At 45.6% G+C, this 25,429-nt stretch overlaps 1 protein-coding gene across 3 annotated transcripts; it reads right to left on the bottom strand.

The window, feature by feature from the left end:
• Positions 1 to 834: 834 nt before the first annotated feature.
• On the bottom strand, positions 835 to 24,839 carry LOC110003486 (DDB1- and CUL4-associated factor 1). 3 transcript variants are annotated; one of them, XM_065955429.1, is made up of 30 exons: positions 23,860 to 24,839; positions 18,963 to 19,156; positions 18,799 to 18,875; positions 18,596 to 18,669; positions 17,950 to 18,063; positions 17,525 to 17,662; positions 16,482 to 17,111; positions 16,058 to 16,159; positions 14,848 to 15,006; positions 14,476 to 14,655; positions 14,241 to 14,350; positions 13,771 to 13,870; positions 13,493 to 13,662; positions 13,196 to 13,320; positions 13,032 to 13,108; positions 11,970 to 12,134; positions 11,732 to 11,887; positions 10,494 to 11,093; positions 9,542 to 9,819; positions 9,229 to 9,412; positions 8,156 to 8,238; positions 7,993 to 8,077; positions 7,650 to 7,883; positions 6,492 to 6,585; positions 6,291 to 6,395; positions 5,954 to 6,027; positions 5,746 to 5,835; positions 4,887 to 5,045; positions 4,490 to 4,622; positions 835 to 3,326 (listed from the first exon to the last, which is right to left on the bottom strand). In XM_065955429.1, coding segments are annotated over exons 2-30 (4,686 nt in total). In that variant the 5' UTR covers positions 19,151 to 19,156; positions 23,860 to 24,839; the 3' UTR covers positions 835 to 3,324. The 3 variants fall into 3 exon arrangements, with proteins under 3 accessions (XP_065811501.1, XP_065811499.1, XP_065811500.1); XM_065955427.1 differs by having other exon boundaries at positions 835 to 3,335; positions 23,860 to 24,837; XM_065955428.1 differs by having other exon boundaries at positions 835 to 3,335; positions 18,963 to 19,152; positions 23,860 to 24,837.
• Between the last annotated feature and the right edge of the window lie 590 nt (positions 24,840 to 25,429).

Raw genomic sequence — 25,429 nt, 5'->3', positions numbered from 1 at the left:
GATCATCTCCTGGGAAAACCATCTTCATTTTAATAAAATGAGAAAGTATCCTGATAGTGAAATACCTACTTACCCACACTTGTTCATAATTCAATACTGACCTTTAGTGGCTCATTTGGGTAACACAACACGAGAAAACATGCAAATCAATGAGAGGCTTCTGATTTTACAGGTTCTACATTTTTTTGGACAAGCAGATCAGAGACAGAATCTAGGACTTATATTAGATGTTTGCAGATATGGATACAACTGGGCTTTTTTTTTTTACTCTGTGCAAAATGGAATAGTTTTGTTTGATTATGATTTATTGTCTGCAGTTGTAACTGGGGGAAGACTTTGAGAAATGTGATAATCGACCAAAATGTGATATTAATAACAGAATTAGACTCTTGGGAGTAAAAACATTAAATACATTAAGCTCAATTCCCTGGATTTACAACATTTATGTATTTCCAAACAAGGTAGCTTCATCACAACTGTCTCTACTTTCAGAGCCAAACACAAAACCCTGGGCATCCTGATAGTTACTGTGTGTGTGTCAGTGATATGACTTGTCATTGGTGGTATGTGCAGTATGTTTTTATTTGATGCTTGTTGGTGTTTGTTTGCCGTGCTGTGTCTCTGATGCATTGTATATAGGGGGAGGTGGGCATGTTATTTTGACTTGATTTCTGGATCTTCTTCATGCTTCTTGGAGTAAATGTTTCTTGTTTTATGTTCCTGTGTTTTTATCCTTGATGTCGAGCACACTGAGCTTCACTGTAACTTAAGTTATACTGTAGTTCTAATAAACTTTACAGCCATTGAGACACACGAGGCAAACGTCACAACAGAGAGAGAGAGGGGTTTTTTATTATCAAAGTTTATCTAATTATATTCTGGTCATCTTTATTAACAATCACAACAATTCAAACGGCTGTAAATACAAAACAATCTGGTTGTAAAATGTAAAGTTTATGTCTCTGTTACGCTGCTGTGGCATGAAAAATAACCTTTTGACTTAAGGCAGATTGTTGGACGCAGTTACAAAAGAGATCACAGAGTGACGCCCACAACCTCAGACAGGTGTGATATATAATATATACATCATACACCGGCTGTATTAATGACCCGTAATGAAGACACAGGCCAAAGGTCGCCTGGTCACTGATGAGGTAAGCACTCTGTACAACAAACATCATGTTTGAAACCTTAAAGCGGCTGATAGAGAAATTATTGCAAGACTATGAAATATATTAAAACATTTGAAAATGTTTGAACTACTGGTTTTTATCAAAGTCAGATTTCACATGGACACTCTAACAAATCAAGCTACGTTAGAAGAAACAATCCCTGCAGAGTGTAATCACATAAATGTACTTTATGACAACTATTCCAATATTCTAGCTGGCCAAATTCATCAGCTGCTACAAACTCAAAGAGGCGACCATCACCACAGGCGAAGGATTCAACACTAACAGCTCAGCCGCTCTGTTCAGCTTTTACTGTGATTTAGATTTTTACTGAAAGCACACGAACATATGAAAGTTTTTCCAGATGTCTGAAAGGCTCGTTCTGTGCTTTCAGTCTTTTAGCCTTTCATTCTGTCCTGGAGGACAGGCAGACGCTAAAAGCCTCAATCACACAGAGAGCTCCTAACATTTCTCCCAAATATCTCTCAAAAGCTTTAAACCTCCTCGTTGAGATGCGCTAAAATAAATTAAAAGTAAAAAATAACTTAAATTACAAAACTGAAAAATCCAAACAAAAATAAAACCCTTCCACATCGAGGTTACCCTCAAAAATATTTTTGTGGGATTTCAGGGGTAATTATAATTAATATTAAAGGTAACATATGATGCAAAAAAAATATTATAAAACTAATGTGTCTCTAGTCCGTCTACAAATCCCCCAATGATGAGAAAAGTCCATCCTCTCCGTCTTTTTCCTGCTCCACTTTTCAGAAAATGTGTGCTCAAACAGTCCGTTTTGGAGATTTCCCCTTCATGACATCACAAAGGGCAGTAGCCCCTCCCCCAGGTGGGTGACACTCCCACAGCTAGGTGTTTGTTCTGCCCTCTGAGTCTGCCTTCTCACCGTAAACAATAAGACATGGAGCGGGAAAGCACCGAGTACACCCAAGCCCTTCCAGAGAGGGGGCGTGGTCAGACACAGCTCATTTACATATTTAAAGGTACAGACACAGAAACAGCCTGTTCTGAGCAGGGCTGAAATAGAGGGGTTTATAGACATGATCAAATACAGGATCAGAGTGGATTTAGAACAAGAAACTTCACAGACATTTTGGGGAGCTCTTAGACTTATTGAAACTGGTTGGAGAGGAGGAGGATATGTCACCTTTAATGAAAACAACGGGCTCAAAATGAGCAAAGCAGCAGTGCATTGGATTGCACAGTTGCTGTTTAGACATTGTGCACATTAAGTATCTACTGCTTCCTAAAGAAGAGGGCAGTTCAATTCTTTAAAAGTTTTTACTTTTGATGATTTGAACGGTAAAACAGAAGTTTGTAAAATCTGGAGGCAAAGCAGAGATGAGGGTGGAGGAGGAGCCAATCAGATCCATGAGCAGACGTAAAGATCAAGTTTGAGAAAATATAAGTGGTTTCCAAAGTATTAAAGGCGCCCGGCTGTTTCTGTGCTTCCTTACTGACTTTATTGAAATATTTGCCCTTTAATCATGAAACTTTAGAGTTCAACACCTTAATCCACTCTCAGAGGAAGTAAATGGATTCAGTCTTACAAACAGCGCGTCTAGAGGATTCAAGAAAATCTAATATCACATCCAGGTGTTTATATTCTGCGCTTTAGATTTAACCTGAATGATTCATTGATGAGAACACAGGGGGACATATAATGAAAACTCCTCGACAGACGATCACGTTCCTCTGTTAGTCGAGAGGTCATGTGAGCTCAAGACTGTGAGAAAATGTTTTTTAAACGTGAGAAACCTCTTCTGTCGAGCAGAGAAACAAATGTTAATGTTTCAAACGAGCTCAATCCTCCGACAGCCGAGTGAAGAGTCCGTTTATTCTCCTGAGCCCCATGAACTATGGGTAATCATTTATTTGCCGTCATTGTCATCTCTCGTAAGTTCAGAACATAGAGAGTAAATCAGAGATATGTTTTGTCCTCCTCTGGGAAGCTTTAGTGCATAGCGGTGTATTCACAGTTTACTTGCCTGTTAAAGGAGAAATGATGGTTAAAAAGAAAAGTCCACGTTGGCTTTCGTTTTGACAGAAGAGAGACGATCATCTCATCCCGGGGTCAGGGGGACGAGCTGCTGCTGTAAGCCCGAAGCAACTGAGACAAGTCGTCATCTGAGGGCTCTGGATACACTAAAACATGAGGACAAACACACACGCACGCACACAGAAACACACACAGAAACACACACATGCATATATACTGTCAGTGCAAGGCTTCATATAAAGTCCTCAGTGTTTATCTGCAGCATTCTGAAGCTAAAGCTAAAAAACTGCAGTTCCTCCAGCGGCCGCTGGAGGCTTTCTCCAGTAGTGAGACTTCCTAACCTTACAGCAGAATGACACATTAACAGCCTGTTGTAAAGAAACTCAGTTCAGGTTCAGTTTTGAAAATATGACTGACTCATTCAGCTGTTCTTTGTGAGGCTTTGTTGCTTTAGTCACACCAGGCAATCCGTACCGTGGCTAAGCACGCGTCACCTTGAAAGTCCAGTTAGTTTGACTAGTGTGATCGCTCCGATCTGTGCTCAAGCTCGGTACACTTCCTCGGCCCTGGCTTGTGCTTGGGCCCGGTACAGTTCACGCATGAGCACAAGCACACGACGTGGGCAGCCTTCATTGTCTGTATCTGACTAACATGACTCAACATAAGACTCAAAGTCAGTAAAGTATCTGTCATGATCTCTGGTGTTGTTCTCTGATGTGCAGACACAGACTCGACAGCGCGTCCCTTTTGTTTTCATTTGACTCCGTCTGTCATGTAAACTGAGCACGCATCATAACAACTTAAAGCCATGCATGTGCTGTGTTATGATGTTATGTACAAGAGGTTACCGTGCACAGGCTCGGTTAGTCCTGGAGCAGTATGAGTGCAGACCAGCGGGTGGAATGAGGAGGGGGGGCAATCATGCTTAAGCACAGTGCGGGACAACTTTGCCTAGTGTGAGTGCACCCTTAGACTGCAGGCAACAAACATAAAGAAGCTATAGTCCTCTGCTGCATGTCACACCCCTCTCTGTCCTCCCCAACTTTCTGTCTCTCTTGTCTTTTCGGCCGTCCAATCAATAAACAGAATTGGACCCGGTAGTGTAATAAAACTAAAACATTTTTAGGATTAATTCTTGGGCTTTTATTCAACAGGGCAGTGGACAGAGCAGGAAACCAGGTGGAGAGTATATATCAATATATACGGCCGGCCGAACTGTGAGGCCACCTGTGCTCCAAAGTACAATAATATTTATCAGCCATTCTTCAATGTGTGTTTGTTTTTGTTTACTGATACTCACACATGTTTTCAAAGTCAAAAGTCACGCTCGATCCTTCATCACTTCTGTATGAATGATCCGAGTCTTCAGAGTCGTCATCATCATTGTCATCACTGTTGTCGTTATCGCTGTTGCTGCCGAGAAGATCTGCAATCTGTGAAGACCAGTTTAAACAAACATTACTGCACATCACTCACAGCCAAAATAAACCACTTAAGACACTACAGGAAACATCTGGACATGAAACTACACATCAATAAACGCTTCACGATCATCTAGATTATTGATTTTAGTAAAAACAACACAAACAAAGATCTAAAGAGGAGGAAACGATGTCAGGAAAAGCAAACAACACACTGAGTTTTCTGCTGCTCAGCTGAAACTAAAGAACACGGCTGTGGTTTGTTTAATCACTTACCTCCTCGTCTGTGGGAGAGGGCGACTCGTCCCCGTCTTCTTCTGCGTTTTCGTCATTCACCATTTCGTCTATGAGCCGGTCGGTGTCCAGATCGTCATCATCGTCATCATCATCGTCATCATCATCTGTGTCCGAGGAGTCATCGTCCTGGTCTTCATCCTGGAGGAGCATAAAATAGAGAAGAGCCAAACATTAATGAATTTAGAATTATTTGTTTATATTATTGTTAATTCTGGCTTATTTTGGTTTTACATTTTGTTAATTGATTTGGGGGCATTATTTTTCCCACTTGGGGGCGGAGCCGCGGCGTATCGGCAGTGAAATTTAAGTTGATTGAGGACACCTGGGGGGAGAGTGGGGAAGCAGGATATACATTATATAGCGATCTGATTTGTTTATTTTATTTTGTGAAGTTTAGTTTTTGCTGAGAAGTTTTCTATTAATAAATGTAGCTCATAAGTTGACTTTGGATCCGCGGTGGCCTTTTGTTTTTATTTGATAATGTGTTAAACCCGTTCAGCAATGGCTTACCTAATTGATTTTGTTTGAAGCCATCACAATGTGCATAAAGAATAAAGAATAAACCACCTAGAGTTTTTCTTTCGGTTGTCTTTAATCAATAGAGAGCGTTGGCAGACGAAAGCGGCCGTCTGGAGAAACAGAGCAGCGTCTTTTTCCGAGCGCTCCGCCGTTTTTTGTGCGGCCGCTCCAAGAACTCAAGTTAAAAATCTGTGTTGCCAACTCATCACTGGAACGCAGTCAACTCAGATGTGAGGTCATTCCGAGCTCGGACATCTGACTTCAGAGGTCAGAGGTCAACAGAACAGAGACCTAACACCTGCAGCTCCATGCGTCTCACCTGATCGTCGTCGTCTCCCTCTTCTGCCAGCTTCTGTCGTCCCACCTCGTACAGACGACACACCGTGTCCAAGCTCACCGTGTCCTGATTCTACACAGACAGAGAGAAACACCGACCATGTTGAAGAGTGTCTGTGGTTTCAAACGTGGCTCGTCCTCTTACATGATACAGACTAAACACAAAGATCTTTGAAGTGCTGATGGAGTACCTCGATGACAGCCAGGTAGCAGTCTTTGCTGTCTGTACACAAGTCAAAGATGTTCTTCTTCACATCCACGGTCGCTGAAAATCAAAGAACACAAAGTTAAAACTGAGGAAAAGTACTAAATCACTGAGCTCATTCAAACCAAATCAAATCCCCTCAGACTGGAGGAGTTCAAATCGATCACAAAAACGTTTCACAGTGGAGTTTACTGTTAAAAAAAGATGAAAAATAAAGCAACATGTGCCTCATTTAGGGAGTCTGTACATACAACTCTTCACTCAAACTACAATGTACTGAAGTCAAACGATGAAGTCTGATACAAACAGGAAGTGCTCCTAACCAATTGGCTTGTAGTCCGTGGCGTCAAAGGTCCTGAAGGACGAGCCGAAGGGACTCTTGATCTGCTCGTCCATGGCGTCGTCCTCGTCGTCTGCCTGCAGCATCGCTGTGGGAGACAAACCAGGACATGAAGTGACTCACTGTGCGTCAGAGTCGTCTGTGTGTGTCAGTGATGTAAGGGATGAAAATAAGCAGCTCGTACCTCCATACATGATGGTGGCGTTGCTGTTAAAGACCAGTCTGCACTGGTCCAGAGCGGGGACGGTGTGAAGGAGGTGGAAGGTCCTCAGGTCCCACTGTAAACCGTCAAGGCCCACAACGACAGAACAACATGGAAATATCCAAACCGCTTCCTTCACCTCTTTATCTTACAGTTAAAATGAAAATCACAACTATTGTTCATTTCCATTCAATAATCAGGCGCATGACTAACGACGACGTGGGACGAGTTGTTTCCATTAAATCAGGAGTTGAGGTTAAAGGCTTTATATGTGATTTTTCACTCTTAAATATACTAGAAATCAAGTATATCCTCTGAAAATAACTCTGTGAGTCATGACTGTCTACAATGGGTGTAACACCCGAGTCCCACTGTCTGTGATGTTTTCAGAGTTTTCAGAGTCCTATCTTCAGTTTGTTTACATCGCCAGGACGGCCGGCTGACTCCTCCCCTCGTGTATAAAAGTTGTTTAATTGAGGGACTAGAGAAAAGAAGAACAACATACTGTACTCACTGCTTAACTGTGTTTCTAGATCACGCTCATTTCAGGTAAATTTACATGCAGTGTGAAGATACCAGCATAATAAAGATCGCTAGCATTAGCATGCTAACACAACAATGCAGCGCCAGTTGTTTTGGTTTCATGCTGGTGCTCAAGGGCGACATCTGCTGGATCAAAAAATCACATATAAAGCCTTTAATATGAATAAAGAAACAGATGTATCAGTGTTATTCTACTCTACAGCACAGACAGGGAGCTGGAGTCCAGAGACAAAAGAGTTCCTGAAGTACTTACAGATTACACTCGCGACTGCACGAGATAATGCGATGTATGTTGTATAAAACTGACTTCCTGTCCCGCTTGATCTGCTCGGTGGTAAATTGATGCATCTGGCATCCGGCTAGAAATTAAGACCTGCGTATCTGCTGCAGAGGACTCCGGACTGACGGAGCTCAGCAGAGCCAGTGGAAGCACACACATTCAGCTTGAGACGCGTCTGCTGGAATTTAGGGGCAAGTGAAATTATAAAGACCCAACGTGTGTTTTTAAAAGTCTCAACATGACAGCCTTAACAAAACAAGCTGCCGAGCGATTCACTGCAAAGAATTCATATAAAAAGTATCAGGATCAAAGGATACGATCTCTGTGTTGACGATGACCTCCAGGCCGTTGGGATGGAAAACCCCGCTGATGTTCATGTTGAACTTGTCAAACTTGTGGATGGCCATAGACGCCCGCACGTCCCACAGCACGCCGTCGTTCAGCACCAGGTCGTCCGTGGGGCTGAAGGTGGCACAGTTCCTCTTATAGTTATTGGCCAGGGCGGGGTCGTTCAGGGTGAGTGTCTTCTGACCCGTCTGGATGTCATAGATCTGAAACATCGTCATAAGGAAAGATCAGAGAAGAACGTGGGACTGTTTTGTATTTAACAGAACGGAGAAATCAAGAGAATAAAAAGATGTGCTGAGTGGGGGAACATACGTGTGCGACTTGGTCCTTGGTGCCGATGACTCTGTCCTGAGAGAGTTTACTGAACTCCACGTAGTGATCGTCTACAAACGAGTGCCTGAGAGAGAAACCAAAGTCTTTAACATGTCACAGCTCATAACGTCCAACACTGTGAGTGTGAGAGAGAGAGTTTTACTTTCTGCTGAAGACGCTGTCCACACTCCACAGAGCAGACAGAGGTTCACTCCAAGGAGCCGAGGTGAGGAGCAACTTTCCATCCTGGAAAAACACAAAAAGGATTTAATAAACTTCTTTTTACTTGGATGAGGGTATTTTATTTTACTGAAATGACCAATAAGTAGGATGTCTACTGTCCTTACTATATCGTCAGACATTAAGTGCCTTCTCTTTCAACAGTGCAGCACCCAATACATCCTCCTGACATCAGGACTTTCAGATAGAACGCGGTAAGCTCTGCATGCTGCTCTTAAACTCATTCATTGTCTATGTGTTGCACAGCGCAGGGTCACACCTGCTGAAGTTAAAAATGTGTACAATCACTTCTATCTGAACCACTTCTCTTGCCCGCTTCCATCACTGCAACACCTGTTGACCTGATAACTGCTCTCATATCTGACAAGCCGAGGGGCGTCCAAAACGGCTGTGTAGGGGTGTGTCTTAAAAGCGCCTACCTTCTCTGGTCCAAACAAATCCAGAGCATTCAGGAGCAGAATCTAAAGTTAGAAGGAGGACATACTGGCTGCTACATTGTTGTCAGAGAAGCCAGCACTTCAACATAGCATGTTTCCTTAATGATCAGAGAGTAAGATACCTTTATCATCTCACTCTCTACACATCTCACTGATTGATCCTTTAAGTAAAGACATGCTATTTGCAAGTTGGGAGGTCTCAGGAAAATATCTGGAACTTTAAGTGCAAAAGTCTCTTCTATTTCTCAATGCCATAAGAGTTCTCGCTGTACAGAAACAAGCAGAATGATTGTGAACGTCCCTAAAAAGCTCCATGAAGACACAAGGAGCCCTTTAAATATTCACATTTAAAACATTGAAAGCTAACGTCCTTCAAATATCGATGTTTGTTAATCTTAAAAAAGGCTAAAGTGTTTTAATAAGAAGGCCAAATCACTTGATATTATTCTATTTGCTCACAACTTGTCACCCATCGCCCCACAGGCGTTATATAATGTGTGTGTGTGTGTGTGTGTGTGTGTGTGTGTGTGTGTGTGTGTGTGTGTGTGTGTGAACGTACCCTGGAGGGTTCGAGGTGTGTGATGGCTGATATGTGGCAGGTGTAGCTCGCCTCCTCCTGTCCAGAGAAGACGTTGTAAAACTTGAGGTGACCCGAGTAGGTTCCCAGAATCAGGAAACGCTCGCGGGCTGAGAAGGCACAACAGGTGAAACCGCCCTCGTGGAAGATCGACATCGGACGAAACCTGAACAAAGATTTCAGAGTGTAGGTTGGGAGAGTTTTTAAATGTCTTGTAATAAATTAAAAACACTAAAGAAGAGGCTCCTTGAAACATAGCATGGTTCTGGAGCTGAAGTGTTTGTCTCTTCATTACCTGCTAAATATGAGATGTCGATCCAGACACCCTCTGTCCACACCTCCGTATTTGGGGTACAGCACCCTGCTGCCGAGGCGGGCGGTGAAGTTGGGCGACGCCTGCCTCCTCTGTTTGGGCTCAGGGCAGCGGTGCGGGGTGAAGAGGGAGAAGGGGGGGCATGTGGTGACGGGGTTGGGGCAGCGGGCGTGTTGTTCCCTCAGGTACTCGGTGATGATGCTGTCGAGGGACGGAGGGGACGGGAGGTGGCGCTCCAGCTGCTTCTTCATGGCCGGAGTCTGGGGAGTAAGGTTTTAGATAGATTGATACTCTTGGATACGATGAAGCAATACAGTCTCTGTTATTTTACTGATGATAAAACATGAGAGTGAAGCTTAAAAAACGACAGGAGCAAAGGGGGAGGAGGGAGTCCTTCAAAAAGTCCTGCACAACTGTTGAATTGCAAAAAGATGTTGCCAACAATTGTGTTCACATATACATATATATATCTAGAGCCAAAGATCCTCAGTCGCACAGTTAAGATCTGGTATTCTCCCTCTGGCCGTTAAAGTCGATCGATTCAAAAACAGACTTTGTGAGATGTGTGAGTTGGACGAAGTTGAAACAGAGTCCCATTTTCTTTTGCATCGTACAAAATCTGATGATTTAAGAGAATTATTGTTTCATGAAGAAAAATCTGAAATATTGGGGCGGACAGATGTGCAGAAACTGGAATGGCTGTTTAAGTTTGATGTTTTTAAACTTGATAATTTTGTTTCAAAAGCTTGGAAAAGAAGACAGGATATTCTGTTTATTTAGTTTGTTTTGTTGTAGTTTGTTTCTCTTTTTGTTTCTTGAGAATGAATATAGCTTACCTGGTGCACTCTGATCTGGGAACGTTTTTTTTTTTTTATGGTGTCATGTAAGCCACCAAACTTTAAATTATAAAAACTATAATCAAACAATAACTGACCTGTATGAAAGCCCCGTGGTCAGACTTCTGTTTCAAAGCCCTGAATTTTTTTCCTGAGTTGCATGGGGTCGCTTGTCGTTCCCGCGTGAACAAAATGCGTCCGAGCAGAGGTGAAGCCTGTCCCTGAGGTGACGAGTGACAGGACGGGTAAGGAGGAGGGGGAGGGGGGAGCATGGCAGAGGCAGACGAGGCGTGAGGAAGGACAGGGGAGCGATAGGGAGTGGTGGAGGAGGCTGCAGCGGAGGACGCCGGAGAGGATCCAACCCGAGGTAACCTGCATGTCCTTGGGATGAGTGCGGAGGCGGGAGGCGTGACACAGGAGGAGGAGTTAACGGGTAAGTTGGCCTCTTTAACGAGCGTGTTCGCTGTGTCGTTCAGCCCTTTGGTCACCAGGTGGTTTCTGATCAGGATGAGAAGCTCCTTCTCAGAGAAGGTGATCCGTGATTGGGCGACCACGTTGGCCTTCTGCAGACGAGCCAGCGAGACGTCCGTACCCATGAGGAGGGGCTTTCCCGACACTCGCTCCGTCAGCTCAGCGGCGTATCTGCAGAAACGGACGTGCTCGCTCCGTTTGTCCTGCAGCACCGGCTCCTTCATCAGCTGGGGAGGAAGAAATAAAACATGAGTACATGAGAGAGAGAGAGAGGGAGAGAGAGAGAGAAAAAAGAGAGAGAGGGAGAGAGAGAGAGAGAGAGAGAGCGAGAGACAGAGAGACAGAAAGAGCGAGAGAAACAGAGAGAGCGAGAGAGAGAGAGAGAAAAAGAGAGAGAGAAAAAGAGAGAGAGAGAAAGAGAGAGAGAGAGAGAGAAAGCGAGAGAGAGGGAGAGAGAGAGAGAGAGACAGAGAAAAAGAGAGAGGGAGAGAGAGAGAGGGAGACAAATAGAGAGAGAAAGAGAGAGAGAGAGAGGGAGGGAGAGAGAGAGACAGAGAGAGAGAGAGACAGAGAGAAAGAGAGAGGGAGAGAGAGAGAGAAAGAGAGAGAAAGAGAGAGGGAGAGAGAGGGAGAGAGAGAGAGAGAAAGAGAGAGGGAGAGAGAGAGATAGAGAGAAAGAGAGAGGGAGAGAGAGAGAGAGAAAGAGAGAGAGCAAGAGAGAGCGATAGAGAGAAAGAGAGAGAGCGATAGAGAGAGAGAGAGAGAGAAAGGGGAATGAATGACATGCGAGAAAAGAGCCACAGGTCAGACTTGAACCCTGGCTTGCAGGACTGATCTGAGGTCAGAGATCTGATCTGGTGCTCACCTGTTGGATGTGGCTGCTGGTGAAGAGCGGCAGTTTGCTGATGATTTGCCTGATCGCTGAGCTGCGGGAGAGTCCAACCAGAGCTTTACAGGCCAGAGCTCGAATCAGGTCGGCGTCTGTGATCGGCATCTTCACGGACAGCAGAGACAGAAGCACCTGGAGGAGACGGATGTGTGGGACGGTCATGGGCACTTTAAAGGTTAAACATTGAATCATGTCGTTCGTCTCACATTCTTACCTTAATGCCGTTGTTGTTCTGCACCACCTGCCACATGTGGACCAGCACTCTGTTGTGGGGGGCGGGCGGCTGTTTGAGGTGGAGGGACGGCCTAAGGGGGGTGACAGTGAAAGCCCCCGCTGTGTTCATGCTCTGGTCTGGGGCGCACACACAGTTTATTATGACCTGGAGCGAGACAGAGGAGAGGAAACAGGAGGGGAGACGGGTTCAGGTTGGAGGATGAAAAACAAACTGAAACATTTATTTACATTTTTAAGTTAAACAGCATCAGCCATTAGCGCGTTTCAGGTGTGTGATATTTACATCCCTGTGATTGGGAAAGAAGGGATCCCCCCTCTGTACTGTCTTCAGAGGTAGTAACAGAGGCCTTAGAGTGGGCGAGATGGGGTCGGCAGAGCCAGCGACAGACAGCAGAGCTTTGTGTGTGTCTGATTGTGTGTCTGATTGTGTGTCTGATTGTGTGTCTGATTGTGTGTCTATGATGAGCTCCCTGTCTGCTTCCGCAACGCACGAAGGCAACGTGAATTCACAGACTGGGTCACCAATATCACACTACTGTTGCAGAATCAATATGAAAGTCTTAAAGGCTTTATAAGCGATATTTTGATCCAGCAGATGTCGTCCTTGAGCACCAGCATGAAACCAAAACAACTCGCGCTGCATTGTTATGCTAGCGATCTTTATTATGCTGGTATCTTCACACTGCATGTAAATTTACCTGAAATGAGCGTGATCTAGAAACACAGTTAAGCAGTGAGTACAGTATGTTATTCTTCTTTTCTCTAGTCCCTCAATTAAACTACTTTTATACACGAGGGGAGGAGTCAGCCGGCCGTCTGGGCGATGTAAACAAACTGAAGATAGGACTCAAAACTCTGAAAACATCACAGACAGTGGGACTCGGGTGTTACACCCATTGTAGACAGTCATGACTCACAGAGTTATTTTCAGAGGAGATACTTGATTTATATTAGTGAGAAAAATCACATATAAAGACTTTAAGGTGTAACAACAGTGGAGCTTAGTAACGGTGCCCTATGAAAAGGGCTACCATCTTCTTACCTGTAGAGAAGACTTCTGGATTTCAGCGTCATTGACAAACACCTCGCCCTCTGCAACACCCAGGATGATGCTCATACCTGCAGCCGGTAGGAGAGAGACACTGATGTACACGAGGAGGAAAGAGATCTGAAGAACTGAAAGTGAAAACACAGAGATCTACTGACCCACAGTGGAAACGGGAGAATTGGTTTCGTCCAGGACCTCCACAGTGTCCGCCAGCACCAACTGAACTTTGGGAACCAGCACCAACATGGCCAGGATGTCCAGAGCGTACCGCACTGTGTCACTCCTGGATAGACAGTAAAGGTACAAAATAAGAGAGACAGAAACTTAAGTAAAGGGATGGACCTGGACCCCCCCTGTCATAACTTCAGGCCCCCTAACACTTTGGGAATCCCTGCCTTAACGAATCAACAAGTTATGATTCTCAATAACTACTGAAAGTGTGCATGTGACTTTACCTGCCGTAGTAAGTCCTCCAGTCACAGGCTAACGATATCAGCTGCAGCATTAAAGGGACACAGGACATTTTGTAGAAAGCCTCCACTGGCTCCCAGTACAGCTGAGGAGGACCACAATCGATGAGGAACTCCATCATCTCGATAAACTGCTCTCTGGTGTACGTGTATGCCTGGATACAGGAACACACACACACACACATACATACATACACACAGGGTTTAAATGTAAGAAGCTGAACATGCTGTGCAAATGGTATCCTGATTATTACACCACATACCTTGTAAAATGGCTGCTGGGGAACAGTGGTACCTCCCTCCAATGTGTGCAGGGACTGTTTTACTTGTTCAGTTTTAACTGCAAGGTGAGCCTCGAAGTACCTGAACAAAGAGAATCAAAAACAAAGTGTAATCAGTCCATGCTTTTTGGAATGAGTATGAATTCATTGGTGCTCAAAGATGTTTACTGCTGCAGGTATAATGAGTGGGTCTATGATGCAGTGAGCAAAAAGATGTAAATAAACTTGGAGCATTTAATGCAGTTGTTTTGATTTGACTATGAAGTATAAATGTGTGTCATCTGCATAACAGCACAAAAAGTAGAGGACCAATGATTGAGCCCTGGGGTTCACCACTATGTCAGCCAAGCAGCTGGGGAGACAGTGACCATCCATCATGCATTTGGCATATACTAAGTATTTTTTTGTCACATCCACTCATCAACTATACACACATCTATCCATGGTAGTACCTGCGCAGGGCCATGCAGGTGTGTTTGGCTATCTGCCGGCTGGAGAAAACAAAGTCATCACCCAATACGGAGCCTCTGTGCTCGATGTCAAGGATCTCTAAAGTACTGATCTACAGGGAGACAAGGAAACCCGCTAAGATGCATTAACACTTAGGGCAGTAACAGTACATTTAAAAACACCATGCTCCACTTTGGAACTATTAACTCAATGAAAGTAAAAAAATGTAGTGCTGACCAAGTTGACGAGCCTGCGCAGGCCGTCCTGGTGGTCGAACAGCTGCAGCACCGCTCTGAAGGAGAATGAAATGGAGAAAAACATGGTGGCGTGGCAGACGCCTGAAGCGTGAGACGATTCCAGCAGCCACAGAGCGTAGGCCACCATGCCTAACAGCACGCCGTCCTGGAGGGTGCACACCTACAAGGACACAAAAACAGGGGGGGTAAAGAACTGGGAATCATCCGCTCAGTCCAACGTCATTCTCAATCAGTAAAATCAAACTTTCACTGCATTAGTATTACACCTTCAGAAGCAGCTCCAATGAAAACAAATCTAAATCTCGTCATGCATTCAAACCAGCTGTGTGCGTCTCTCTGCTGTCTACCGTACCCTCTCCAGAGCATCCTGATTGTACGCCAGGTAGTACAGGCAGAGTGAAACTCCAGTGGCTGCCATCGAAGGCCTCGGGATCTCCAGAAGTTTCTGCACTCCTCCGTGAGCGATGAACTGCGCTGCAAACTTCTTGTGGAGGAGCAGCGAGGCGAGATACTGAGAAGAGAGGAAGAGGGCGAGACTCTTTGATTCAACTCTTAAAACAGCAAATCAATCAGTTAAAAGAAATGTTCCAGCATGTCACAACAGTGATAGAAGTTTGCTTAAGATGTTCACAGACTGTTTTTGTTTTTTTTAACAGTTTATTTTTAGGCTTTTTGGGCCTTTATTGAGATATAGGATATAGATATAGAAGCCAAAGGTCTCATCCAAATATGAGCCTCTAAACATGGGGCGCACATACCATGAACAGAGGCTGCTTTTCAAGATCTGCAGATGCCCTGAAGGCCATGTAAACCCCTTCATCTGGGGTACCACCTTAGAAAAATCAAATAACTGAGGAGTTCTGTGGTATAAAGGTAAGACATCACTGACTAAAGTTGGACAAAATGTAATCTTAGTCTAGGTCAACAGTCCCACCCACAAGAATTTATTTTATTCCTCACACACAGACGTGCTCCTCTATGGGGAGGAGCTGGATGTTTGAGTGACTGAAGGATGAGGAAGATCAAGGACTACACGGCTTCCATCATTACACCCCAAACTGGATTTACAAAACAAGTGAAGGGATTGAGTTGTAAAGGAAAACTGAAGCGTTATTTGTAGAACCTTAACTAATGTAAACAAATGTTTGACATGATGAGACAACTCAGTAAACAGAATCTTAAGCTTTCTTGTCTCCCATTCCCCCGCTGGCCTGCACTCACACTGCTCCAGATTACCTATTTCTCGATAATGTGGTCCTTTAGGTTACCAAGATGACATTATTATTTTCAATTTGAGAGTGTCATTAAAGAGGACATATCATCCCCCTCCTCCACCTTTTCAAACAGTCCTCTGTGGTGTAAATGAAACATATGTGCTGTGCTTTGGTCAAAATATAACATGAATCAAACACCAGAGGAGGTTTGTGACCCTGTATAAACCAGCTCTCTCTGAACGCTCCGTTTGGTGTGTATGTCTCTTTAAATGTAATGATGAAGTTAGTAATGAAGGCACGTTCTCATGTCTTTGTGTTTTTGGTGGCTTTCGAGGACATCGGTCTTACCAGAAGTGCATCATAGGTGAGCTGCACATTTTTGGTCCTCCTCAGGTCTATGTAGTTCAACAGTAAGGAGCGGGTGTCGAGCTGCATGAAGACAGCCAGCAGCTGCAGGGGAGACAAAGATAAGAATGCAATAACATCGTTCAACACTGCAAACACAGGAGCATTTGTGAGAAATGGACAAATATGAAGACTTGCAATTTAGCTCCAAAGTTGCTATTTCTGAATTTGCTTGTAATGTTTTAAAGGTAGAGTTTTGTAGCTTTGTCCGAATAAATAAATACAGACTTATGAAAAAGTAAAGTTGCTCCATTGTCCCTTCTGGGCCTCCATACATGTGTGCTGGTGACTGTGTCTGCAGAGACTCTGTCCTCTGACTGGATTTTTTTAGTAAATGATTCTGGGTGGGGAGTGGGAGTGGTCTCACCTCTTGGTAATCTCCGAGCGGTGTTAAATACTGCAGGATGAGCCTCTGCTCCATGGCCGGGCTCAGTGGTGACAAGCAGTAGTCCGAGCCAATCACCATGGAGCTCATCTCGGACCAGGAGGAGCTGCTGGTTGGCTGGTCTCTGGGTTCCATTCCCTCCTCCTCCTCCTCCTCCTCGGTCATGTTGGAGGAGGTGAAGTTGAGTTTCTGCTTAGCCTTCCTCCCGTTCTCCTTCACCGCTCGATTCCTCCCTCCTCCTCCTCCTCCTCCTCCTCCCTCTCCCTGCCTGTCCTCCGTCTCCTTCGAGGTGGACTCCTGGCTTGCTTGATAAACAAAGCCTGGGAGCAGTCGGGTGGAGCTGGGTCCACTCCTGCTGTTCTTCACGGCCGAGCCGAGCTGCGACAAAGGTTTGGAACACTTTGACGCCGGCCTTCTGCTCTCTCCGTCTCTCTCGCTTCTCTCTTCCTCCGCTCCCTCGTCCTCCCTCTCTGGCTTTTCATGCCGGTCTGTTGAGATGTTTGAGGTTTGAGGAGAGTCCTGAGGTAGATTCTGGAGCGCCTTTTTGGGATTAGAGTGACTCTTTGCCTCTTCACTTTGCAGCTCGTGCAGGCGCTGAATCATGAGCGGTACCTGGAAGTCCAGAGAAGAAACATGAAGAGGTTTTTTTCAAGATTGTTGGAGGAAATCATGACTAATGCAAAAAAACTAAAATCGGAAAATGTAAATTTAACTTAAAAACACATAATTCTTTGTGATATATGGTTTCCAAAACTTCTGAAGTTTCACTTTTTTCCATCTTGTTGGACAGAACTTCATCTTTTAGTTTTCTAAACCACGAACACTGGGTCATTCAGTGAGAGCACGAGCACATCATGGTGAGCTGACTGAGCAGACAAAGACTTCATGGAGTCAACGGCGTTCATTCAGCGGGTCAGTCAAAATAAATAAATGAAGGTTTCCTGTTTGTTGTTAGAAGTTAAAGTTGTGATGAGCAAACCGGCAGGAAAGTCAAGTGAAAGACGAGACGTGCGTGTGAAACCCACCAGCTGAGCGTTTTGTTCTCGGTAGCCGACCGCCACTTCCTGGTCGCTCATGGCTCTGGCGAGGAGGCCCGTGCTGTAGACGCACAGCGGTCGCTCTGCTTCACGAGCCCAGGTGAACAACGTCTCCACCAGACCTTCCTGTAACACACACAGGTCTGATTTATTCAGGGGTTGCCATAGAAACAATAACTAATAAATGGTAATATTTATCTTTAAATCTCTTCTTTAGTAAAACTCGAATTTAAAAACGCTTAAAACAGATTTCTTTACGTTGAAATAAGTCACCTTCCTGGGATGATTGATATCTTGAGTTTAAAAGTTGAAATAGAAACCAATAACTCTGTCTCTGCTGTTAATCACATTACTTCTACACTTCCAGCTCTGAGTTCTGCTGAAATAACCCTCACAACTTTCTAAAGTTTGACCTTCTCCTGGAAGACGACCGAGGTCTCCACGCCCGGCATGATGTTCTGGAGCAGACGACAGGCGGCCGTGTTCAGACTCAGCTCTCTGCTGGTCATGATGTACGTGTCCAACAGCTGGAAAACAAACAGAGAACACCTTCAGCTTCCTGTCTTCACCATCACAGCTGACAAAGACACCGGCACAGACACAGTTTTAAACACCTTAAAGGGAAAGTGTGTTATTAGTTTCTTCATTCATTCTTATATTTGACAAAAGAGCGCCGGTGACGTCAACAGCACCTTAATGCTCAATAAATCTGATTGGTTGAAAAAATATCTGAAATTTGGGTGACGATGTTCATGAAGGAGTTGGTGGTGGGTCTTTAGGCTAAACCAGTTGAGAACCACTGGTCTATCTCCCAGTCACCTCTGTCTATGTTTATCATACAGTAAGAAGTGTAAACGTCATGATATTAATCCTGAGTCTGACATGTTTTTACTCTGATCTCGTGTGTTCATACTCAGAGTACATTCACACCATTACAACCTAAAAATAAACAATCTGCTGTTTGTCTTTAAAGGCAAACGCAGATTATCAGATAAATATCTAAACTCATCCGTCAAAGCTGGACTTCACAAACCACATCACAAAAACGAGAGTCCTCACCGCGTTGGCGAATTCATCGTTCTGAAAGATCGTCTTCAGGAGCTGTCCGAGCACGCAGCCGGGGTTAGCTCGAACTGAAGAATAAAAACACAGCAGTCAGAAACTCAAGGAAACACGGCCTGGGAAATAAAGAGTTTAAAACACAAACAAACAATACATCAAGTTTAAAAAAGATTTCATGTTGAGAGTAAACGGACTCTGACCTGGATGGCGATCGTCAAACGGATCGGGGTCTTCTTTGAAGTACATTTCTGTGTTGCGTTCGATCAGCTCAGAAACTCTGCAGAAAGATGAGACAAGGTCACCTCCTCGATGAACAGGAAGTACAGATTTATACGTCTTAGCCGATAAAACAAACACCGCTCACTTAGTCAGGACGGACACCAGCTGCTCCGTGGTGCCGGTCTCTACTTCCTCCCATTCGTCCAGCAGCTTCCTGAGCTCCTCTTTAGGATGAATGTCCGCAGCAGCAGCCGGGGCGGACGACACGGCGGCGGACGGCACGGGGGCGGCAGACGACGGGACGCCTGAAGGTTCTTCTTCTGGGGAAGACATTTCTGCCTGACACACAGAGGAGAGTTCAACACAGAGAACGTTTCTGTAAATCTGAATTTGAAGGGACAGAAAACGTCTTTCTCCTACACTAACCAGTTTAAGAGTTTAGTACAGGTGGAAAAGAAAACGTTAATGACACGTTGTCTGACATGTTCAAAATCCAGACGTCTTTATAGCCGTTTAAAAAGGACAGCAACGCAGAGTGAAAAGCTGCTGATCTCAGAGAAGGATAAGGGGCAATAATATTTCTATATGGGGTTCATATTTTCAGTCTCTCCAGGGAGAACGTCGTCGTAGTGTTTTGCTGAGTTGATCATTTTTTATTTTCGCACAAGGACGAGAAAACAGGAAAAACCTTTACAGAGAAGGATCCACAGGAGGTTTAGTGTCTCTCAGGGGAACCAGGGGAACCAGGGGAACTTCAGGGATCCTCCCCCCTCTCTCTAGAGGCACGCTGAGGCTGTTACTCCTGATTCTCTGCCTGATCATAACTGGACGTTTAAGTGATGAACGCTTCATCATGTTAATAACAAAAAACTTCATCAGGTTGACTTTAATCTATTTGGAGGGAGATCCAGCTCTCATTTCTTTTTTTTAAATGAGACAGAAAGGGCCCCGCCAAGTTGTTTAATAACTCTGCAAATCCCCCACTCTAAATAAACATTTTCTCCTTTGCTCTGCTTTTATTTTGAAAGTTAGTTTTGGTTCATTAAGGTATTTACTGTGGTTTAAAATGTGTTAGGTCAGCCTTTAGGGGGGGCCTCCTATTGGCCCGGGGCCCCAGCTGTTCCCTGCCATGCCTGCTGTTGATAAGCAGCTCCTCTGATCGTGAATTGTCCTGCGAGGTAGACAAATCTCGATCTAACACCAGCCTCACGTCGCTCCTCTCTGTTCTGTTAAATCGAGTCGTTGTTTGGTCCGTTTTCTTTCTTAACACTGGACGTCTCCACATCCAGGAGCAGGCTGGACGTCTCCACATCCAGGAGCAGGCTGGACGTCTCCACATCGTGGAGCAGGCTGGACGTCTCCACATCCAGGAGCAGGCTGGACGTCTCCACATCGTGGAGCAGGCTGGACGTCTCCACATCGTGGAGCAGGCTGGACGTCTCCACATCGTGGAGCAGGCTGGACGTCTCCACATCCAGGAGCAGGCTGGACGTCTCCACATCGTGGAGCAGGCTGGACGTCTCCACATCGTGGAGCAGGCTGGACGTCTCCACATCCAGGAGCAGGCTGGACGTCTCCACATCGTGGAGCAGGCTGGACGTCTCCACATCGTGGAGCAGGCTGGACGTCTCCACATCGTGGAGCAGGCTGGACGTTTACACATCGTGGAGCAGGCTGGACGTCTCGACATCGTGGAGCAGGCTGGACGTCTCCACATCGTGGAGCAGGCTGGATGTTTACACATCGTGGAGCAGGCTGGACGTCTCCACATCGTGGAGCAGGCTGGACGTCTCCACATCGTGGAGCAGGCTGGACGTTTACACATCGTGGAGCAGGCTGGACGTCTCCACATCGTGGAGCAGGCTGGACGTCTCCACATCCAGGAGCAGGCTGGACGTCTCCACATCGTGGAGCAGGCTGGACGTCTCCACATCGTGGAGCAGGCTGGACGTCTCCACATCGTGGAGCAGGCTGGACGTTTACACATCGTGGAGCAGGCTGGACGTCTCGACATCGTGGAGCAGGCTGGACGTCTCCACATCGTGGAGCAGGCTGGATGTTTACACATCGTGGAGCAGGCTGGACGTCTCCACATCGTGGAGCAGGCTGGACGTCTCCACATCGTGGAGCAGGCTGGACGTTTACACATCGTGGAGCAGGCTGGACGTCTCGACATCCAGGAGCAGGCTGGATGTTTACACATCGTGGAGCAGGCTGGATGTTTACACATCGTGGAGCAGGCTGGATGTTTACACATCGTGGAGCAGGCTGGACGTCTCGACATCGTGGAGCAGGCTGGATGTTTACACATCGTGGAGCAGGCTGGACGTCTCGACATCGTGGAGCAGGCTGGACGTCTCCACATCGTGGAGCAGGCTGGATGTTTACACATCGTGGAGCAGGCTGGACGTCTCCACATCGTGGAGCAGGCTGGACGTCTCCACATCGTGGAGCAGGCTGGATGTTTACACATCGTGGAGCAGGCTGGACGTCTCCACATCGTGGAGCAGGCTGGATGTTTACACATCGTGGAGCAGGCTGGACGTCTCCACATCGTGGAGCAGGCTGGACGTCTCCACATCGTGGAGCAGGCTGGATGTTTACACATCGTGGAGCAGGCTGGACGTCTCCACATCGTGGAGCAGGCTGGACGTCTCCACATCGTGGAGCAGGCTGGACGTTTACACATCGTGGAGCAGGCTGGACGTCTCGACATCGTGGAGCAGGCTGGACGTCTCCACATCGTGGAGCAGGCTGGACGTTTACACATCGTGGAGCAGGCTGGACGTCTCCACATCGTGGAGCAGGCTGGACGTCTCCACATCGTGGAGCAGGCTGGACGTTTACACATCGTGGAGCAGGCTGGACGTCTCGACATCCAGGAGCAGGCTGGATGTTTACACATCGTGGAGCAGGCTGGATGTTTACACATCGTGGAGCAGGCTGGATGTTTACACATCGTGGAGCAGGCTGGACGTCTCCACATCGTGGAGCAGGCTGGACGTCTCCACATCGTGGAGCAGGCTGGATGTTTACACATCGTGGAGCAGGCTGGATGTTTACACATCGTGGAGCAGGCTGGATGTTTACACATCGTGGAGCAGGCTGGATGTTTACACATCGTGGAGCAGGCTGGACGTCTCCACATCGTGGAGCAGGCTGGACGTCTCCACATCGTGGAGCAGGCTGGATGTTTACACATCGTGGAGCAGGCTGGATGTTTACACATCGTGGAGCAGGCTGGACGTTTACACATCGTGGAGCAGGCTGGACGTCTCGACATCCAGGAGCAGGCTGGATGTTTATACATCGTGGAGCAGGCTGGATGTGTAAACATCCAGCCTGCTCCACGATGTTTACACATCCAGCCTGCTCCTGGATGTTTACACATCCAGGAGCAGGCTGGATGTGTAAACATCGTGGAGCAGGCTGGATGTTTACACATCGTGGAGCAGGCTGGATGTTTACACATCGTGGAGCAGGCTGGATGTCTCCACATCCAGGAGCAGGCTGGATGTTTACACATCGTGGAGCAGGCTGGATGTTTACACATCGTGGAGCAGGCTGGATGTTTACACATCATGGAGCAGGCTGGATGTTTACACATCGTGGAGCAGGCTGGATGTTTACACATCGTGGAGCAGGCTGGATGTTTACACATCGTGGAGCAGGCTGGATGTTTACACATCGTGGAGCAGGCTGGATGTTTACACATCGTGGAGCAGGCTGGACGTTTAGACATCGTGGAGCAGGCTGGATGTTTACACATCGTGGAGCAGGCTGGATGTTTACACATCGTGGAGCAGGCTGGATGTTTACACATCGTGGAGCAGGCTGGATGTTTACACATCGTGGAGCAGGCTGGATGTTTACACATCGTGGAGCAGGCTGGACGTCTCCACATCGTGGAGCAGGCTGGACGTCTCCACATCGTGGAGCAGGCTGGATGTTTACACATCGTGGAGCAGGCTGGATGTTTACACATCGTGGAGCAGGCTGGATGTTTACACATCGTGGAGCAGGCTGGACGTCTCCACATCGTGGAGCAGGCTGGATGTTTACACATCGTGGAGCAGGCTGGACGTTTACACATCGTGGAGCAGGCTGGACGTCTCGACATCCAGGAGCAGGCTGGATGTTTATACATCGTGGAGCAGGCTGGATGTGTAAACATCCAGCCTGCTCCACGATGTTTACACATCCAGCCTGCTCCTGGATGTTTACACATCCAGGAGCAGGCTGGATGTGTAAACATCGTGGAGCAGGCTGGATGTGTAAACATCCAGCCTGCTCCACGATGTTTACACATCCAGCCTGCTCCTGGATGTTTACACATCCAGGAGCAGGCTGGATGTGTAAACATCGTGGAGCAGGCTGGATGTGTAAACATCGTGGAGCAGGCTGGATGTTTACACATCGTGGAGCAGGCTGGATGTTTACACATCGTGGAGCAGGCTGGATGTCTCCACATCCAGGAGCAGGCTGGATGTCTCCACATCGTGGAGCAGGCTGGATGTTTACACATCGTGGAGCAGGCTGGATGTTTCCACATCGTGGAGCAGGCTGGATGTTTACACATCGTGGAGCAGGCTGGATGTTTACACATCGTGGAGCAGGCTGGATGTTTACACATCGTGGAGCAGGCTGGATGTTTACACATCGTGGAGCAGGCTGGATGTTTACACATCGTGGAGCAGGCTGGATGTTTACACATCGTGGAGCAGGCTGGATGAAGCTACTCGGGGACTGTGAGAGTTTAAAGCGCGTGTTCGTGACACGGTAACAGGTGTCTCCTCTGCTAACGCGGCAACAAGGTGACAGTTAGCAAACTTAGCTTCATTTCCTTCAGTCAAACAGCTTCCTAAGCTTTATTTATATTTAACTACAAGCTCTCCTCCTTTAAACGACATAACTGTGAACAAACGTGTCTCTACAGCAGAAGAGAGAGAGCAGCTGCAGCGTGTTGACAGTCGGTCGCCTCATGTCAAACACCAACAGCTTCAGCAGCTAGCGGCTACTTTTGAATTTAAATAAACACTCACCGGGATAAAGAAGCTCCCTCTGCGACGAGCCGTCACTTCAGGACGCCGTTCTCTTCAAACTCTGCTCGTTGGGATCAATCAAACGACGCTGACATTCACCGTTAGAGAAATAAAAAGTTTCACGTTTATTTTCAAACTTCTCCCGGCGGCTGCGCGCTACGTCACCGAATGAGTCGACGTTAGATGACGACACAGCCCGACTTCCGGATGGGACTTGTAGTTCGACATCGCAACGAGTAGGATTTCTTTGATTTCCAGAGTAAAGATTCACAAAATGTGGCTGTATTACTGATTTTCTTTTTAGTCGAATTTCGCAGACAATGAATGATGATTAATTTCATCCTGATTTAAGATAAATATTACTTCTATAAAATCACAAATTATCCTCCGTTTGTACTTTTAAAACTACAGATTTGAAAACTAATTTAACCTCTGCAAAAAAATTTTTTTTCTAAATCTCACAAATGAGAAATTGATATGGAAGAGGATTGTGGTCAGACCAGACAGATTTTTTTCGTTTATGCAATTCAAGAAAAAAGTTGATATTTCGGGAAGCCGAATTTGAGCAGTCTAGATGTACTTCCATTTAATTCTCAACATTTCTACTTCTTCTCAAAGTTCCTAATGAAAAACCTCCTCCTCATATTGTAATTTATTCCTCATGTCTGGCCCTAATCCTCTTCCGTACTCATATTCAAATTAATCATATTAAATTAATTTGATCCTAATTTTAGCTAAATATTACTTAAATAAAGTGAAATGGCTTTACAAATTATCCTGTTTATAGTTTTAAAACTACAGATTTGAAAACACAGTTATCCTGTTAAAAATTCTAACCCTCACAAATAAGAAACTGACAAACAAAATGACCGTACTTTATTTAGAAATGTAAATGGTTATCACCTCCTGTTTTTGTTTTTTTTCTGTTATTTAATACTGATATTTGTTGTAAAATGTTTATTTCCTGTGTTTATTTGTGTTGCTGTACTACAGCAGAGTAGTCAGGGGCATGTCCAGACTTTTTGTACTGGGGTGGCCCAACTGGGGCACTGACTTTTGAATTTCGACCTCATGAAGTTGTTGTTGTTTTTTTTTTTTTAAAGATGTGTAATCGTGTGAAATATTTTCGCAGAGTCCTACAATTTAAAAGGGTGAATATTGATTCATATAAAAACTATAAATACAATAAAATAAATCAGAATCAAAGAATGAAAAAAGGCAGTTATTAAAATAATTTTGAAGAATAGGGCCGAGGTCGGACTCAAACCCACAGCAGCTGCAACGAGGACCACAGTCTTCGTACGTGGGGCGCGCAACATAACTGCAAAGCTTTCAGCGCTCCCAATAATTTTGAGAAAAATGTGCATTAAAGGGTAATTCTAGACATTTGTATTCTTCCACCTCCTCCAAATACAACAACAGTTTATGTTACAATAACATTTTTAGCGTTTTGTTTTCCTTTTTTGTCTTATTCAAATAAATTCCAAAAAGTGGATGTCCTTGGGTGAGGTATGGATTTCGTAGTGTGAGTGCGCCCTGAGACAAAGAAGAGGAGGATGATTATTACCGG

The sequence above is a fragment of the Labrus bergylta genome, chromosome 5 (genome assembly GCF_963930695.1).
Source record: "Labrus bergylta chromosome 5, fLabBer1.1, whole genome shotgun sequence".
NCBI classification, from domain to species: Eukaryota; Metazoa; Chordata; class Actinopteri; order Labriformes; family Labridae; genus Labrus; species Labrus bergylta.
Note: the sequence above shows the minus strand (reverse complement) of the source record. Positions and strands in the feature narration are given on the sequence as shown.

Excerpts from the sequence above, each read along its gene's own strand:
- LOC110003486 (XM_065955427.1), bottom strand. The coding sequence starts at position 19,150 with ATGTCTTCCCCAGAAGAAGAACCTTCAGGCGTCCCGTCGTCTGCCGCC. Across the intron at positions 14,351-14,475 it reads TGCGCAGGCTCGTCAACTTG|ATCAGTACTTTAGAGATCCT; the intron begins GTCAGCACTACA and ends GTCTCCCTGTAG. Across the intron at positions 6,586-7,649 it reads TCATCGTCAACACAGAGATC|TGGGACCTGAGGACCTTCCA; the intron begins GTATCCTTTGAT and ends GACGGTTTACAG.